The 16,375-nt window shown below is 37.9% G+C and overlaps 2 protein-coding genes across 6 annotated transcripts in view; both read right to left on the bottom strand.

Moving 5' to 3' along the window:
* The window catches only part of fam13c (family with sequence similarity 13 member C), a 42,181-nt gene extending 40,965 nt beyond the window's left edge, over positions 1 to 1,216 (bottom strand). The window contains exon 1 of the mRNA XM_006630380.3: positions 990 to 1,216. Within this exon, the coding sequence (XP_006630443.3) occupies positions 990 to 1,019 (30 nt within the window). The 5' untranslated portion in view covers positions 1,020 to 1,216. The remainder of the gene's footprint in view (positions 1 to 989) is intronic.
* Positions 1,217 to 2,824: 1,608 nt separating this feature from the next.
* On the bottom strand, positions 2,825 to 12,886 carry slc16a9b (solute carrier family 16 member 9b). 5 transcript variants are annotated; one of them, XM_015346534.2, is made up of 6 exons: positions 12,401 to 12,886; positions 10,181 to 10,421; positions 6,645 to 6,788; positions 5,809 to 5,904; positions 4,722 to 5,576; positions 2,825 to 4,513 (listed from the first exon to the last, which is right to left on the bottom strand). In XM_015346534.2, the coding sequence occupies exons 2-6, from the start codon at positions 10,383 to 10,385 to the stop codon at positions 4,329 to 4,331; spliced, it is 1,485 nt and encodes a 494-aa protein (XP_015202020.1). In that variant the 5' UTR covers positions 10,386 to 10,421; positions 12,401 to 12,886; the 3' UTR covers positions 2,825 to 4,328. The 5 variants fall into 5 exon arrangements, with proteins under 5 accessions (XP_015202020.1, XP_015202017.1, XP_015202018.1 ...); XM_015346531.2 differs by lacking the exon at positions 12,401 to 12,886 and adding an exon at positions 11,996 to 12,373; XM_015346532.2 differs by lacking the exon at positions 12,401 to 12,886 and adding an exon at positions 11,470 to 11,941.
* Between the last annotated feature and the right edge of the window lie 3,489 nt (positions 12,887 to 16,375).

Raw genomic sequence — 16,375 nt, forward strand, 5'->3', positions numbered from 1 at the left:
ACAGCTGATATGTAACATTTACACACAGCTTAAGTATTATATTTAGTTGTTTATTCAGGTGGAATAGTTATACTTTGAAAAGATTCCCCTTTACACACAATTACCTACAGCAATGACACAGCAATATGTCTGTTACATAGTCCACTACCACTTTGCAATAAAGGACCAAAAGACAACAGGTATTACAGGTATTCGAGTCTGAAGACTGCTTACTGGAGGCACTGCTGTCAAGAGTGGTCATTCCGGGTTTCCTGCATAAATAGTTCACTGGATTAATTAATCATTTTTAAGATAACAAAAAGCCCTTCAAATGTGGCAATGCTTTCCATACTATAACACAATGGATTCTATATGTTTCTTTCTACACAACATGCAACAGATGATAGTTTAAAAGTTATATTCGTTGTTAGTTTTCAGGACTATCTGTTCTCTCTTTGCATATGATGATTATGAAAAGCATGGATAGATAGGAGTGGTGGGAATGTCCTGTTTATTGTGGGGTAAAAGATGAAGCATTTATTGTTACTCTACAATGTGGCAGAAACCTTTCTGACACAGGGGAGAGTCTATGGAGGGATTCTGGTTTCAATGGAGCAGAAAATGTTCAAGTCCACAGTACTCTGTTATGAAGGGGGTTGGAATAGGTACACTTTCTTACCCCACAAACTACAACAATAAAAAAATAAAGATGTTATCTTGTACAGCTTTGCTGTATATGACAGAAACTGTTCAGAAAGAAGAGGATATACCAGTACACAAAACCAAGACCGCTTAGTTAGCAGGATTCAGACAAATGCAGTTGAAGAGGGTTGTAAGGCCTTTCCATAGATAAAACAGAAGATACATGTTGTAACAACACCTCGAGGAACAACAAAATATTGTGCACTTGAATCGCAGCAGCAGCTGTACAGCAAAAAAAAACTGCTTCACTTGACTCCAGGCCAGAAACTAAATAAGCTGCAGCTGGAAAAAGATTTGTTTGAACTTACACAGAGAGTAAAAGAAGCGCTTGTCCCCATGTCAGGCCTGTAAACCGCAATGCTCCATTCCCATGTCTGAGGGGAGGGATTTTTTTCACCCTGAAAGACTTCTTGAAGAAAACACAAGATCCTCTTCTTTAAGAAAATGAAAGTAAGGCAAAAAAATAAATACTGAGCATTGTAACTGCACACTACTAGATATTATCTTATAGTCTGATGACCTATCTCCTAGATGAAATTAAAACATGTCAGCCAGAGCAGGGTTTAAATCGTCTCTGCTTACATATGTTGTTAATCGTGTGACAAAAGCTCATTATGTGAAGTATGCTTAGCCACAGTCTCCATGGTGCTGTTGAGAGAAGTAAACATCTGAAGGTGTGTGAGGACGATCCCTGGCTACACTGGCTCATTGTCTCTGGCTACACTGAAACTTAGTACAGACAAGGTGCCATAAAAAGGTCCCTTCCTGTTTCTACTGGACTGAAAGCTGATACTGAAGCTTCTCTCTAGCTGAAGAACATATTACAACATTTTTGTCTCACTACAGAAAACTCGGGCCCCTTCTGAGGCATTTGCAGGAAGTGCGGAGCCTGTGTACTTCAACTGCAGCGCTTTCTCTATACTGAGCAGATGTGCTGAAGACTCAGGATGTCGGTTCTAAAGAAAATCATGTTGTTTCTCCGTTTAGAATTACAAGAATGAGAAAACCCTAGGCATTGAAAATGCTTTCAATTTACCAAGAAGTGTAGTTCTTAAAAGAATATTAAAAAACACAACTTTATGTATATTTGTCTCAAAATTCTAAAGGGCCAATAAATTATATAATTTATAAATATTTATTTTTAAACATATGACAGTTAAAGGCCTAGATAAAATTGAAGAGTCATAAACTAACATTGTGCTGCAAAACTTCCTTTAAATAATTTTTTAGTTTAGATGTAAATTATTTCTATATACAAATATACACATTTCAGTTTATGATAGATGTCTGTTTTCTTTTATTCCTGGAATTAGAGGAAACTTAACATAAGCGCAGGATAACAATCTACTGAATCTATCCTTCAGAAAGATAAAGTTACTGGGAAAGAATGGTACATTAGATAATTTTAAGCTGGTCTCTCATAATCGGTATTAAAGTTAATACTTTTGAGGAATTTAATATAATAAATCGCCTAAGGAATTTAATATAATAAATCTACTTAATTCTGAAAAAATAATTTATCCGATATGTTAGTCTCTGAACACTACTGGTTTTAGCTACCGAGAACTGTGTAAGGGATTTCTACAAAACAAAAATATCCTTACATTGGATACTTCCCTTAACAACGGGGACATTCAATTTGATAATCATGGATATTGGACCCAAAGAATCGCACAACTTGTTCCCCAGCATCTGAGAATGAAACTCTGAATCAAAATCTGCGAATGAATTGGAATAATCAGTATTTCCAGCTCCGGTAAATCTGCATCCCGCAAAATCTACCGTCTGCATGGAAATCAAACCCTGCATCCATCCATGAACGTTTGGAAAAAAACAGACCAAACTATTACACATTCGTGTCCCATTAGTAAACAGTGTAATTTATCAGGACTAAAGGACTCTAAAGCTCAAAAGTAAAAAAAAAAAAGTAAATGCTGTTCTGTAATGAATTAATCCTATCACTAGGGCGGCTGCTGTACCACAAGTTGTCTATTGGACATTGGCATCTGTGGACTTGAAGGTCCGATGTGTTCCATCACCCTAGAAATGACAACTGTATGGTACTCTCAGAGGGCTTGTTAGTGACATTCAAAGATTCACCATAAAAAAAAGTTTTCAATTATCATTTTTCTTTATTTGGCACTGTTCTGAAAAAAAATAGTGCTGTAGCAAAGATAAATAACATTGATGAAAAAAAATCGTATGACAATGTGGAACAGGAAAGTACAAGTAAAATCAATAGCAATACAGCATCAACAAACTTCTTTCAATATTTGGATCAAAAATGTCATCAAAAATTACACCTTCCATGTATTCAAAAATAGTTTACACACATACATTTCTCAGTCTTAAAAATGAAACACAGTATTTTCCATTAGAAAATAGGAAGTAAAAATAATACAAAATACTAGTGTTATAAGTCTGTTTCATTGTTGTGATTTCAGTTTCTCACATTTTCTTGAAACTTAACTTACAGTACAAGAATTACTCAATAAATTCTTTTCTGTGGAGGTTTTAAAAAATTGACATCATTTACAAACATAGGCTTCACACAATCTGGCTCAGTGCATTTTAAATAACTGTTTGAAAAAGTTGGCAGCATCAAAGTCTACAAAAGTTAACAGCATCAGTTAACCTTTAAAACCATTGTATGCATATATAATTACTGTATATATATACAGTATAAAATATTTTTGTATTGCTTCCATGTTTTAGAAAAAGGACCAGCCTTTTTTAATATTATATAAAGTATTAAGCATGCTACACAAAATCAGCAAATGAACTGGACCGTGTTTTTAGACTCTGCGTACATCACATCCTTGTGTAGTTTACCCTTTTCAGCATTTCTCCATCTATCAGTGTGATGTATACAGGTATATCCTATCAGAACCAGCACATGTTCCCATGATACCTTGCGAAAATCATATTAATTATATAAATCATATTACTCTAATTCTTATTTTTCAAAGAACCATTTTATTTCAAAGAACCATTTTTATTCATTAGGCTTAACTCTTTTGCTAGAAGAGTTAACAACCAAACATTTTAAGATGTAACAAAAATCTACTGAGTAAAAGGCACTAAAGTGCATTTCCCTCATTTATTCCAATATGTTTTGCATGTGTGTATGTGTATATACACAATTTGCATGCTAAATATAATATTCTATATTTCCCACCTGGTTTGGTATTAACAGTGGGCAGCACTGTCCAATATTACTGTACCCTGTATAATTTACAACAGAAGCTCCTTTTTGTAACTTCAGTAAGAGCCCCCACAATGCACAGGGAAGAGATTTGCTCTTTCAGGTATGCGACACAATCCACAAAGGGAATTATTACAGTAACCAGCATGCCGTGTTCAACTTGATTATCCGAGTCTCTTAAAACAGGACTGTAATAGCAAAGCGTTTGAACACATCGTGAAAAAATCTGAAGTATTAAAATCACTGCCGGCTAGGATGTTAAGCCCTTTGAGAACAAGCGACCCACTTAATTTCATGACTCTCAAATTAAGAAGGAACGAGAAATTCTCTATTAAGTTGCTGGCTCCCATGAGCACTCCACGTTGGGTACCTGACAAAGGCTGTTACAATGCAGCTTTGGGAGCTCTAATAAAATTCTAAATGTTGTGCATTTGAACACTATCTAGGCAACTGAGGCAACTTTGCCGTGGCTACTGGTGTATTTAATTTCGGGCCTGGGGGTGTCTTTGATGTTTTTGTCCCAGCAAGGCAACGCAGAGACCAAAAGGCCCAATCCTCCCAGCAACACACACACTCCACTGAAATAAAATGCTAGGTCATAGGACTCTGTCCAGTCGTAGAACCAACCTGAAAAAAAATAGGAAAGGGAGAAATCAGTGAAGCTGCTCATCTCACATTCAACAACCTGTTTTTTACAGTTAGCAAAATCATACAACTATTTTAAGGATTAAATAAATAGTTAAATAGTTACAGGATTAATGAGGGTATAATGAATCCCAAATCACCTCATGTTCACATTATCAAGATTTTTTTAAGAAAAGAAGGAATATCTTACCCACAACTGGAGGGCCAAGCATAATTCCAAATCCACCGAAGAACATCAAAATCCCGTAGGCCTGGGTTAATCCTTCGAGCCCCACGATCTTGGTGGTTACGTATGGCGTAATGGACCAGTTCCCAGAGAAGAATCCTACCAGTCCTGAAAGGACTGCAAGCTCAACGAAGCTCTCGGCCGTGGGAATGATGAGAAGCACCACCCCTGAACCAACTATGGTGAATGTGTACAAGTACAGGCTGTTCATCCAGCTCAGGTCGGCCATGACGCCGAGCGCGAGCTTGCCGACGCCCGTCATGATGGCTACGATGGAAACGAGGGGGATGACACAGACTCCCTCGACGAGGCCCGAGCTCCTGGCTACGTCCTCCATGAAGAGCACCGGCGGGAAGGCCCCGAGGCTGAAGAGGAACAGGCAGACGCAAAGGCACGCAAACACCCGGTCGCGCAGGATCTCCCCGGTGGTGCGGACGTACTTGGCGTAGGCTTGCCGCTTCTGCTTGATGATCCGGACGAGGGCAGAGCTGCCAAGGAAAGCCCTCTCGGACGCTGCGGGATCTTTCCCGTCGCCGTCGCCCGCCACCAAACCTTTCTCCACGCTGGCGAGGCACTTCTTGCTGGGTTCCTCCGGGAAGGGGTGCCTCTCCGGGCGGATGGAAAGCTGCTCCTCCGTCCGTTCGAGCGCCGCTTTTTGCTTCAGGAAATAACCCGGCTGGCGAAGGGGCCTCATGGGCCCAGCACAGGCCATGAGGTTGAGGGACAACGCTCCAACCATCAACAGGCATCCTTCCAGTCCGTATAGCTCTATGAGCTCATTCTGGGCCGTGGCATACAAAAAGCCTCCCACGCTCGTACCTACAGAAGGGGAAAAGTACCTACATGAACATCTCCAAGTGACAGAGCACCTGTCGGGTGTTGCACCATAACCTTTAATCTTGTAAATTCATATTGAGCGTAATTTTTATATTCATGACTTCAACTCAAGGAATTTAGTGATGCCTAACTCTTACGCTTTATAATTGTGAAAGTGTGAAAAAAGCAGCACTAGTTCCAATGGAATCTGGTAAGGAGAAAGCAGCTGATGTACCTGTTGTGACTATGCCCAGAGCCAGGCCTCGCCTCTTGTCGAAATACTGGCAAGTGATGGTGACAGTGGCAGCATACACCAGCCCACAGCCCAGTCCTGTGCCAAGCAGAAAAGGATTGCGTCTATCAGTTAAATCACTGAAGAAGAGTAAGAGATGGTGTCTTGTCACACTGTCAGATATAAGATTTAAGACATTATCTTGGAAGTTGGGAATTTCACTGATTTGTTTTGTTACTCAAATCCATCAGGGTGTAGGAACAGTGTTATTTGTATTTATTTCTTCCTTCTGGCAATACATTTTTGAGCCATTTCACTGTATAAAATATAAGTAAAAGTATAAAATATAAGTATACATCATACTTATATATCAAATATAAGTATGATGTATAAGAGTAGAAATTTATTTTTAAAGAGCACCAGTTGTTTTAAACAAAACTTAATTGCAGCTCGATGAAAAATCTCAATCTGACCATTTGGTATTACTGACGATTTATTTTAGCTTATTACTTGCATATCTGTCAGAATCACTATATTAGGATATAATAAATAATGAAATAGGATGAAATCAGATTGAATAAAATGACATTACTACCACTGTATAGTTAATAAACATATTGTTCTGAGGATTACCAAGAACAATGTCCATAGACTAAAGAGCTCATAGAAATGCACAATGGTTACATTTCTGTTCTCAAGCATATTCAATCCTACATCTCTACACAGCACAAGTGAGCCATCTGGTCTTCCACAGTATTTCATGAACTGCAAAAATGTCTGCTTAATAATGACATAGTTAGGATGGAGAAAATGATGCAATGCAGGAGCATTTCACTCACCAACTACTATCCCATAGGAGAAAAACAGGAACTGGACATTGGGGGCAAATGCACTGAGCATCAGCCCACCTGCCACCATCACACCACTGAAGACGGTGACAGGTCTGGCGCCGAAGTTCACCACACAGGCACTGCAGACAGGACCTGAGAACACACACAAGAACAGGATGGTCTGATTGCTGCACAGTGAAATTGACACAAACATTCCTGAGGTATTGGTACATTTTTGCAATAGCAAATGCTTTCTCTTTCGATGTGTGTGGCACATGCACTTTAGAAATAATACATGTCACCCTCCTTTCATTTTGCAAATGAACAAAACATTCCCTACATTTTTTATAGAGATTTATTTTTAACTAGGATCTTTTACCCCACGTCAATATGTATAAAACACTTCAGGTTATCTTAAGCATCTGACAGTTTAACGCTCACTTTTAGTACTATAATTATGAATACCAAAGTCTAATCCTAACTTACTGTTAAAACCTTCAGTCCTTTCTCTAGCTGCTACAACTTCCTACAGCTACTTCAGCTCTTGAAGCTCTTACATTGAGGACTGAGTACCTAAGTGGCTCAGATGAATAAACTAAGAGAATCAAGTTTCAAAGAAAAGCTACACATTGGGAGTCTGAAACAGGCTGGCAAGCCATATTGCTGTAGCTCATACTCTGGCCTTGTACAAGAAAAGCCTGGGTTAGATCACCTAAGTACTATAAAAATACAAACAGGCTTAATGTGCTAAATGATTTTTTATGTACAAGTTTCATGTTTATAATAATCTAAGATGCTGTTATAAAACAACATCCTTGCTACCAGACAAACAGTTCCTAAGAATCAGCAACTTTTATATTAATTACTTTTCAGTCCTGGAATAGACATAATACATCATGAACAAGACAAATTTAGAAGTGTCACTTCGCAGGCACATAATTGATATTGGCTAACATCATGAAAGGTCACAGTCTGGCATTAGGGTGAAAGTGAGAGAACAGGATTTTAAACTGGGTATTTGTGTTGGTAGCTGTGGTATCAGTTTCTAGTGCTCTAGATGTACAGGACTCCCTGTTAATCTAATGGTATGATCCTTATTAAGGTTCGGGATAAACTAATTATAAACAGCACAACAAGAAGAGGTTCAAATAAAATATTAGTAAATCTAAAGGTAAAGCAGCTTGTAATTTATCTCTTCATTGAACATAAATTCACACTTGAATATAATCCAATAATCTCAAACAGGAAAATCTGCCTTCCTCAATGTACATGACAAGCACTGTCTTCTTATGAACAGTGGTGTGCAAAGTGCTTGCATATTTAAGAACCAACCTGGTTCTTTCCAGTGATGGAATTAATGCAATAAAGAGCAATAAACCTTCAAAACACTGACTTTGCAAGTGTTTCTTGTATAACTTTCAAAGCTGCCTAGTCTTCTCTTCTTATCAAAATGAAGTCATTTCATGTTCATGTATTTTTAAGATGAAGAATTCACATGATTTCACTGTGTTTATACCTCACTATTTCGGTCTCTTGCTCAGAAAGAGAACAGAACCCCACAGGCAAAAAGCTAAATCAATAAAATCTGGAATAATGCTGTATAAGATCTTGAAACAATGTCCTGTATATTCTACAGGTCTATAGATTGATCTTATAACTGAGACACTTGGTTTGACACAACTGCACAAAGTTTGGTTATACCTGCATAGAGAGGCTACAAGGAAGAATCCTCGCAACTACTAATATCCATATTTCTAATTATGACCATTTAACACTAAATTAAGTGATGTTATCTTGTAAAATGCCTTGAGAAAAAATATTATATGAAACAGAAGATGATAATCTTATCAAGACATTTTAAACTCACACATTAATTGCATATTTCACAGATTAAAGATGTATTTTTGAAAACTAGAATTAATATTATGATCTATTATAATGAGCATAATTTTTGCACATTTGTTTTCTAAAAAAGGAGGAGTGAACAACATCTTCACTCACAAATGTTAAGGTGACCACCTTAAATAGAAACCTGGTAATGCCAGTTTATAGCTGAATACTTTCTATTCATTAATACATTAAATGAAAAAATGTTATAAATACAGAACATATGCCAAAAAGGGTAAACACAATTTCCCACCAGATCTGTGGTGTTAATGTCATTCAGCTGTTCCTGCTAAAACACGTGTTACACAGATCACTGGAACTACCTTTGCCTGTGGAGGTAGGTTTTTTTCTGCATATCATCAATGATCAAGAACGCAGATAATGAACTCTTTGTATGGTCTTTTTTGTAATTAGTTTGAAACTATAAGCTTTTCTTCCATTTGTGAATTATATAGTACAAAAAAGATAATATTCTGGTTTCAACCAGCATCTAGTTTTAGATTAAACATGGTTAGACCACATATCTATTTATTGCAGACTTTCTGGAAGTATATTATATATAATCTGATATGAAACTAAAGAAGTCATTAAAACGAGAGCTTTGGTCCCTAGTTATCACTTTCTTCATAACTGTTTTACAATGATATTGAGATTAACCTCGCCCGGCCTTCCTCTGTCAAGACATACATCGGGAACTAAAGTAAGTGTTGTACAAGGTAATGATTAATATATTAAAACATACAATAACTTGACTTTGCCTCTTTCTATTCCAATGACCATTTCAATTAAATAAATACAGGTTAATTTTATGTTAGAACAAAAAGAAAAAGCACATTTCAGATGCTGAACTTACGTCTAAGAGGAAAAGGCTCACCAAGTGAAATGTTGTGCTTTTTTACTCTTCAATTAACCTGAAATTACTCTGCAATTAACCTCTACTTGTTCCTTTGCAGACCACACACTGACCAAGCTCCTCAATGAAACCTCAATTAAATATTGTTTGTGACATGCTTAACTGTATGGAGTCCTTAGCGTTTTGTTATTGCCTGTAAAGTATATCAATGATGTTTGTTTCTCACATTGCCCTTTGTGGACAAAGCATTTTGAAAATCATGATGGATGTGAGAGAACAAAAAGTATTTTATTTAATTTTGTGCATGTCTCTACTTTAGCTCATGGTTTCTACACAACACAGAGAAAAGCCACATTAATAATCCTAATGAAGGACAGCTAAGTGTCCTAGAATAAATAGTGTATGTATAAAGTCAACAAAATAAAAACTGCACTAATAAAATGTTATTCAGAAAAAATAATGTGAAACGCGGTGATCAAGAAAGCTGACCAGAACTCTTAATCGGTTAAAGAACAAACAGAACAGCAATAATCACAGAGTAGTTCAGGTGGGGAGCTGCGTCAGGATGTGTAGGCTGCAAAGGAACAAGTAAGAGGTTTATTCCATGCGGAAAAGAGAAGAAAGAAAACACAACATTTCGGCCATGGAGCCTTCTTCAGGTGTGATCAACCTGACCTTACAGACGAAACGTTGTGTTTTCTTTTCTTTCTTCTCTTTTCAGCATGGAATAGACCTATTACTTGTTCCAAAATCACAGAGTGCTGCTTCTGCTCTCCTCGCCTACAAGCCCACACGTGAAACTTACTCGCAATCAGTCCAACCCCGGACACCAGAGAGCCGACCCACGCCGTCACTCCTTTCCCTTCCTGAAAGGCGCTCAGCCACTCCGGGTACAGCACCCCGACGGACTGAGGGGACCCGTAGGCAAGGAGCTGGCCCATGAAGGATGCCGCCACAATGGCCCAGCCCCAGCCACCATCCAGCGCCTTCTCCGAGCTCGGGGCAGTCATCTTCTGGCACGGGCTGTCGGCTCTCAAAGGGATGTCCTACAAAGAGGAACCAAACCGTTAGGGAAGCCCGCGCCCTCCGTTTCAGTCAAGCCTACGTCCCCTCTGACTCTGACACACAAGGACAAGAGCCATGGCAAAAACATATAATGGCTCTGAATTTCAAAGTTTCGGCAAGAAACTCCAAAGTATTTTAATAATGCATGAATATAAAATCTAAATGCAGAACATCGTGTAAAATTAAGACAGAAGATTTTGTTACACTATTAAATTCTGAAAAATACTTACACAGTACCTTGATGTTCAACTGAGGACTTGGGTGCTCTTGCCTGGACAATCCAGGCAGCTCACCTGCCACACTGACTAACCACCATCTCCACAGCACGCTGCTGGTTTTGTCCCTTCAGAGATGCACAGACCACACCTCAGAGGAGGGGAGTGGGTCTGAAGACAGCCCCCACACCCCCCTCCGTCCTCTACCCTCCCCTAATGTTTTCACACCTTTTTTTGTGGTGTTGTTATTTATTTTTGTCCTATATCTACAACGAATTACAAATCTTTGGGTTGTTTTTTTTGCCACGTTGCACTGTATTAAACCCAGTCCTTATCACTAATAATGAACTTCAAAGGGTAGAGATACTTATTTGACAATGGTAATGTTTTGGGGGTGGTTTTTGATACGTGTGCGTGTTTTCTGGCGTTTCTCTACTTCTTAATAAATAGACTCGTGTCATGTCGGGGGCGAACCGGCACAATTTGAAGCGTCTCAAATCAAATGTTAAAACACCGATTTTAACCGTCACAGCAGATCTGTTTGTTTTGCTTCAGCCTACACTTAATTTGTTCTATCCATTGTGAATTCTCATAAACAAAGAGGTCACATTTATTTTATTGACTGTTACCCATTCTTATAGGGTGCAACTACAGATTTCTCGCACATCATGCAGGTAAAACCGAAATACTGCGACGCCTCATTCTGAATGGCATTCCCCTTCACGACTCTGCATGAAATTTCCTCAGGGTGGACAAAATAGAAATGCCTTTTGGGTTATTTTTTAAATTTGGTTTGTTAATATAAGCAACTTACCTTTCAGATAATAAGCGGATGAATGCAAAAAATACACGTTCTACTGTAGTGTTGGACAAGGTAGATTGCGGTGAATGATGAATCTGTAATTAACATGGCTCGGGCAAAACAATAACCATGTACAATTTAAAAATACTACCCGGAGAGGACACATCTTAACCCTTTTTGGATACAAATTCAAATTTAAGTCTCCTACATAGTTTATTCCCCACTGTGAAGACAATGTCTGCCAGACACCGCTTTGTTGCTTACTAAAGAACCGGTTTAAAGCTGTTCTCGCTGGTCTGACTAAGCTGCTGTATGAAACTTCACTAGGCTTAGACATCTGTACCCAAATACAGCAGAGAACATCATCTTGCATCTTATATATCTGCGTTTCATTTGAAAATATATATGTAACAAAATGTGAGTTATACTCACAGGTGCATTCAGTGCAATTTTGTAAATTAGCATCATAGGTAATACAATCGGAGTTAATAACAGTAACATGATTCATAATAACTAATAAAAATGATTTTATCATTACCTGAATGCAATTTCGAATATTTGCTTAGACGACTTCAGAATGAGTACACCTCCAGCAGCGGAAAAACACTTTTTATAAGGATTTATTCTGACACTTGTAAAGGCTGTCATTTGAATAACTGTTACAAAAGATTTAGAACTTTTCTATTTAGGTGATGTCTTCATTAGTATTCTTATATTGAAAGCGGTGTTGATTTTCAAGTTTCAGAGCGCTCTGAAACTTGTTTGTGAAGTTGGGCTGCTGCCGGCATATGAATACCATGAATACAAGCTAGACTGCTGGTGTAGCTGTGGGTCCAGTCAAAACCGGTTGCATGATGGCAACAGATGTAACACGCACTAAAGTGGGCGCTGTGGCATAGAAAAGCTAAATAGAACAATAGGTTGGTACTTCAGACATTCTTACCTTTTCCGCAAGTGACAATTAAAGGCAGCTCGAAAGGATTGTGATCGCGGTTTTTTTAAAGTTAAAATCTGAAGATGACATTTTAAAAAAAAAAGAACGTGAAAAAAACGGTGTACGAAAGTCTAATGCGACCCTTCCTAGATTTCACTTTCACTTCATACAGTATTCACAGGGGCCAGAAAGGACAAGTGGTTTTCCGAGAGCCAAAACAATCCCTGGGATTGGTGTGCCGAAGTACATGCGGCGTTTTCTGTACGTGATAACAAAACGTCGTATTAAACATTATGCATCTACTAGTATCTTAAAGTGATTTGAAATATATAGCAACTGACACGTCTTCTAAATAATTTGAAAAGATTTCCGTTACCTACTTTAAATCGGACGCTAAACTAATTACTTGCTAGCTATCCGAGAGATAGCCATAAACTATCAAGCAAACAATTAAGACGTTATTACAATAAGGAATGGTCTCGGCGAAGTAGCACAGTAACTGCACCGAGGCCCTCAAGGGAATAGTTCTCGCTAACGGACCACTATTTTTACATAACACTTCTGATCGCTGGATGGAGTTAAGCTAAATGAAAAATTAATAAAAAATCGCAAACTGAAAAAAAGCTTTCGACAGAGGTTCATCAGTTCTTAAGGAAGTCACTTTTGTTTTTGAAAACAGAATGAGTTTACAGCCTTCTTTGCAGAAAGCCAGGTAGAGCTTGGAATATATTTTTCAGCAGTCAACCAGTTATACCTACAGTATCTTACAAATTGTATTCATATGGGTACCTAACCAATAATGTACCAAGATGACACACGCAATATTTAAGTTAAAAATACATTAAAAAAATATCAGTGGCAACAATGTGTTCAGTGGGTGTTACCGCCATTACCCAGCGGTCATTATCCAATAAGCACAGAAAATGCGGTGAAAAAGGAGTTGTATCAGCATTCGATCCTGTCCCAGCCCTGACCTGCGGTCACGGCCGGTCAGTCTTGAGGGCAGTCCAGAAGAGATCTCCAACTTCTCAGCTGGACAGCAGATCAACCACTAAGGTTATTGTATGAAAAACAATTATAAGCCAGACAGGGCTGAGACATATCTAATGATTCACCTACGGTCTAGGACTACGTGAAGACCGTATGGTACTGTAGGTTTCAGCCGGGCGTGTGAAGTGGCTCAAACTGGGAATTCAGCAAAAGAACAGTCTGCCATTACGCACCTTACAACCATTTATGCTTTTTTTTTACCTAAGCATTGCATATTAAAGACTTATGAAGATATGTTATAACCTTATCACATATAACAATTATTCATTCTTCAAACTATTCTTACATTAAAGCACAAACTGCAGGGAAAAAGCCCAGGATGGATGTTTTGCACATGTAACGATTTGTTCTCAGCTGCTAATCTATAACGCAGTGCAAGACCCACCCAGTCCTTGATGTTAAATCACATCCTGCATTTAATTCAAGGTTGTGTCTTACAGAGAACATGTGGTCCTCGCAACTACAGTTTTTTTATTCTATGTTACAGAACACATGCCAATCGAGATTCGCTCTGCGGCAGCTCAAACTTCGATTCAGCGTCCACATTTCAACCCTTACCATGACTTCCCACCATGTCGGGCGGAGCACAGGAAAGGGGGCCAGTGTCACCTGGCCTTTAGTTAGGCAAGAGATCCGAGAACTGCAGCCAGCCGATTAATGAAAGAACCTGTTCCAGACTCGCAGAAACACACAGTAACAAACCTTTTATTTAAAACAAAGGGTGGGAATTATTTATATCATTGCTTTCATGTATTTTTTTGCAAACAGTGCATTTGGCTGTTTCAGAAAAATCTGAATCTGACATCTGAGAAAAATCAGTAGTACTACTGCTTGACCTGGTGTTAATGGAATTCAATCTCAACACAATTGGTAAATCATGGTATGAATGATTCCTTTCCCTTTATACCCAATCATTACACTTGAAAAAAATAACTATTTTGTCACTTAATGCAACAGACATTTCTATTATCATTTTTATTTACATTACATTATTGAAAATTTTCAAAAGTAGGAGTCAAAATACCACCTTAAGAACTCACAGCAGGGGAAGGCATATACTTGTTTCTTTTGCTGTCCATAGTGACTTTGGTATCCCTGGTGACAATGCAGACCAAAGCCTTTTCTTACTTGTATGGAGTTTAACATGTTGATTTAAAAAGTGGCTTAATACACAAAAAAGCCTACCCACAGGAGGTTACAAAAACAGGCCAATACAGTTACTGTTACTGAAATTCTTGATTCTTCACAGGCAAGACCGCCTCACGCATTCACTTATAGGCTGGTTTTCCTGTCATATGCATCATATTGAAACGTTGCTACAGAATTTTAGCCCCAAACCTTAAAGGCAAATATCTCCTCTAAATGGCTTAACAAACAGTCGCATTTAGGGTTGGCTGAGAATCTTTCACCCTAAATTATTAAGAGAAAATTAGTCAAAACCCTTTGGACATTAAAAGCTCAAACAATATGGATTGTGTTCCACTGATGTCAAAGCTGACACTAAAATTTTACATTTCTGAAGGGAAACTTCTGTACTTTCAAGTGACAGACTGCATCACTAGAACCAAGGCATGGAATTCTCAGATGTGACAAACTGGTCTTGTAAGAACTAATTCCTAGGTGAAAGAAAAAGTACACAATTTCCATGGTTTCCAAGTTCTGCAGGCATGTTGCACTGAACAACTTAAAAACACTTAATCAGCTCATACTGACAAGGTAAATGTTATACAAGATTGTATTTAATTGCATTTTCTCAAAATACCTTAAACTACTCAGTTTAATATTCAAAACATATCAGTTAAATCTTTTATAACAAAAATACTTTAAAGCTGACCAAACAAGTATCAGTCAGATTTGGAAGTCTTGTTCTTGTCTTGAAATGACCAGCACTCAACAACTTACTATGACTTTGGTTTTAGTGGCGGCAATAATGCATTCTTTGAAAAACTAAGAATTAAGCAGGGATCAAGGACATTCTCAGCACATTTGATATCTATATAGCGCATTCTAGTAAGAAATTGGAAAAGCCTGGTCATCTCTTGTAATATTACAAAAAAACACCGACTGTTCTTTCATGAAGAGAAAGTACAATGGAAAAGATTAAATGCAGTCTTAACTTCACAATGACACCAAATGATACAGCGAGGGAATAAGGGAGACCATTTTTTTAAACCTGTTTTTTTCTGTCATTTCTTGCTATCATTTTAGAAAGAGGACAATATATTAGTTTTATTTGAGTTATATATATATATGAGAGACCAATTTCTTCCTGGGGCCTACACACATTGCACATTCTCCCCCACACCCCACTATTTTTTTGGTGAAATTTCTGAGGATAGCAATTGGTGCAAAAATATCTGTTTCATGATCACATTTGAAAACCATGACTACTCAAGGCAATGTAATTTTTGAAAAGATTTCTAGTTATAGAATGACAGGGAGGGCTTATTTTAGATCAGTGCGCTACCATAAAGATAAAAAAAATCCATTATATTTTATGTATACTGAGTGCACAGCATTAAAAAATATCTTCATTATGATGTACAAAAAAAACAATTTACATCTAAAGATCTGGAGATATGTGCAGAAAGAAAGGTGTTATGTAGAGCTCTTACAAAACAGAGCTCCGTTTTCTTCTTTAATTAATGCAGCCAGAAAAACGCACACAAATCTTGGATTTCCTTCCTGCAGAAGTCCGACGAGCTGACCAACAGCACTGAGGCCACCAAACCAAGACATGCACGGTTTTCAAATTAAGAAAAAAAAAATATATTAAATATTAAAGAGGCAAACGTTTACACTTTAAATACAATGTTAAGTCTTCCAATGTCTATTTTAATGCTGATTATTAAGCCGGGAGATCTCAGGAGACGAGAGTCTGACCTGTTAAAATTCTGCTACAGGAGGCTAGAGGACGCGTCACTCATCAACTGC

This window comes from Lepisosteus oculatus, chromosome 4, assembly GCF_040954835.1.
Source record: "Lepisosteus oculatus isolate fLepOcu1 chromosome 4, fLepOcu1.hap2, whole genome shotgun sequence".
Classification (NCBI taxonomy): domain Eukaryota; kingdom Metazoa; phylum Chordata; class Actinopteri; order Semionotiformes; family Lepisosteidae; genus Lepisosteus; species Lepisosteus oculatus.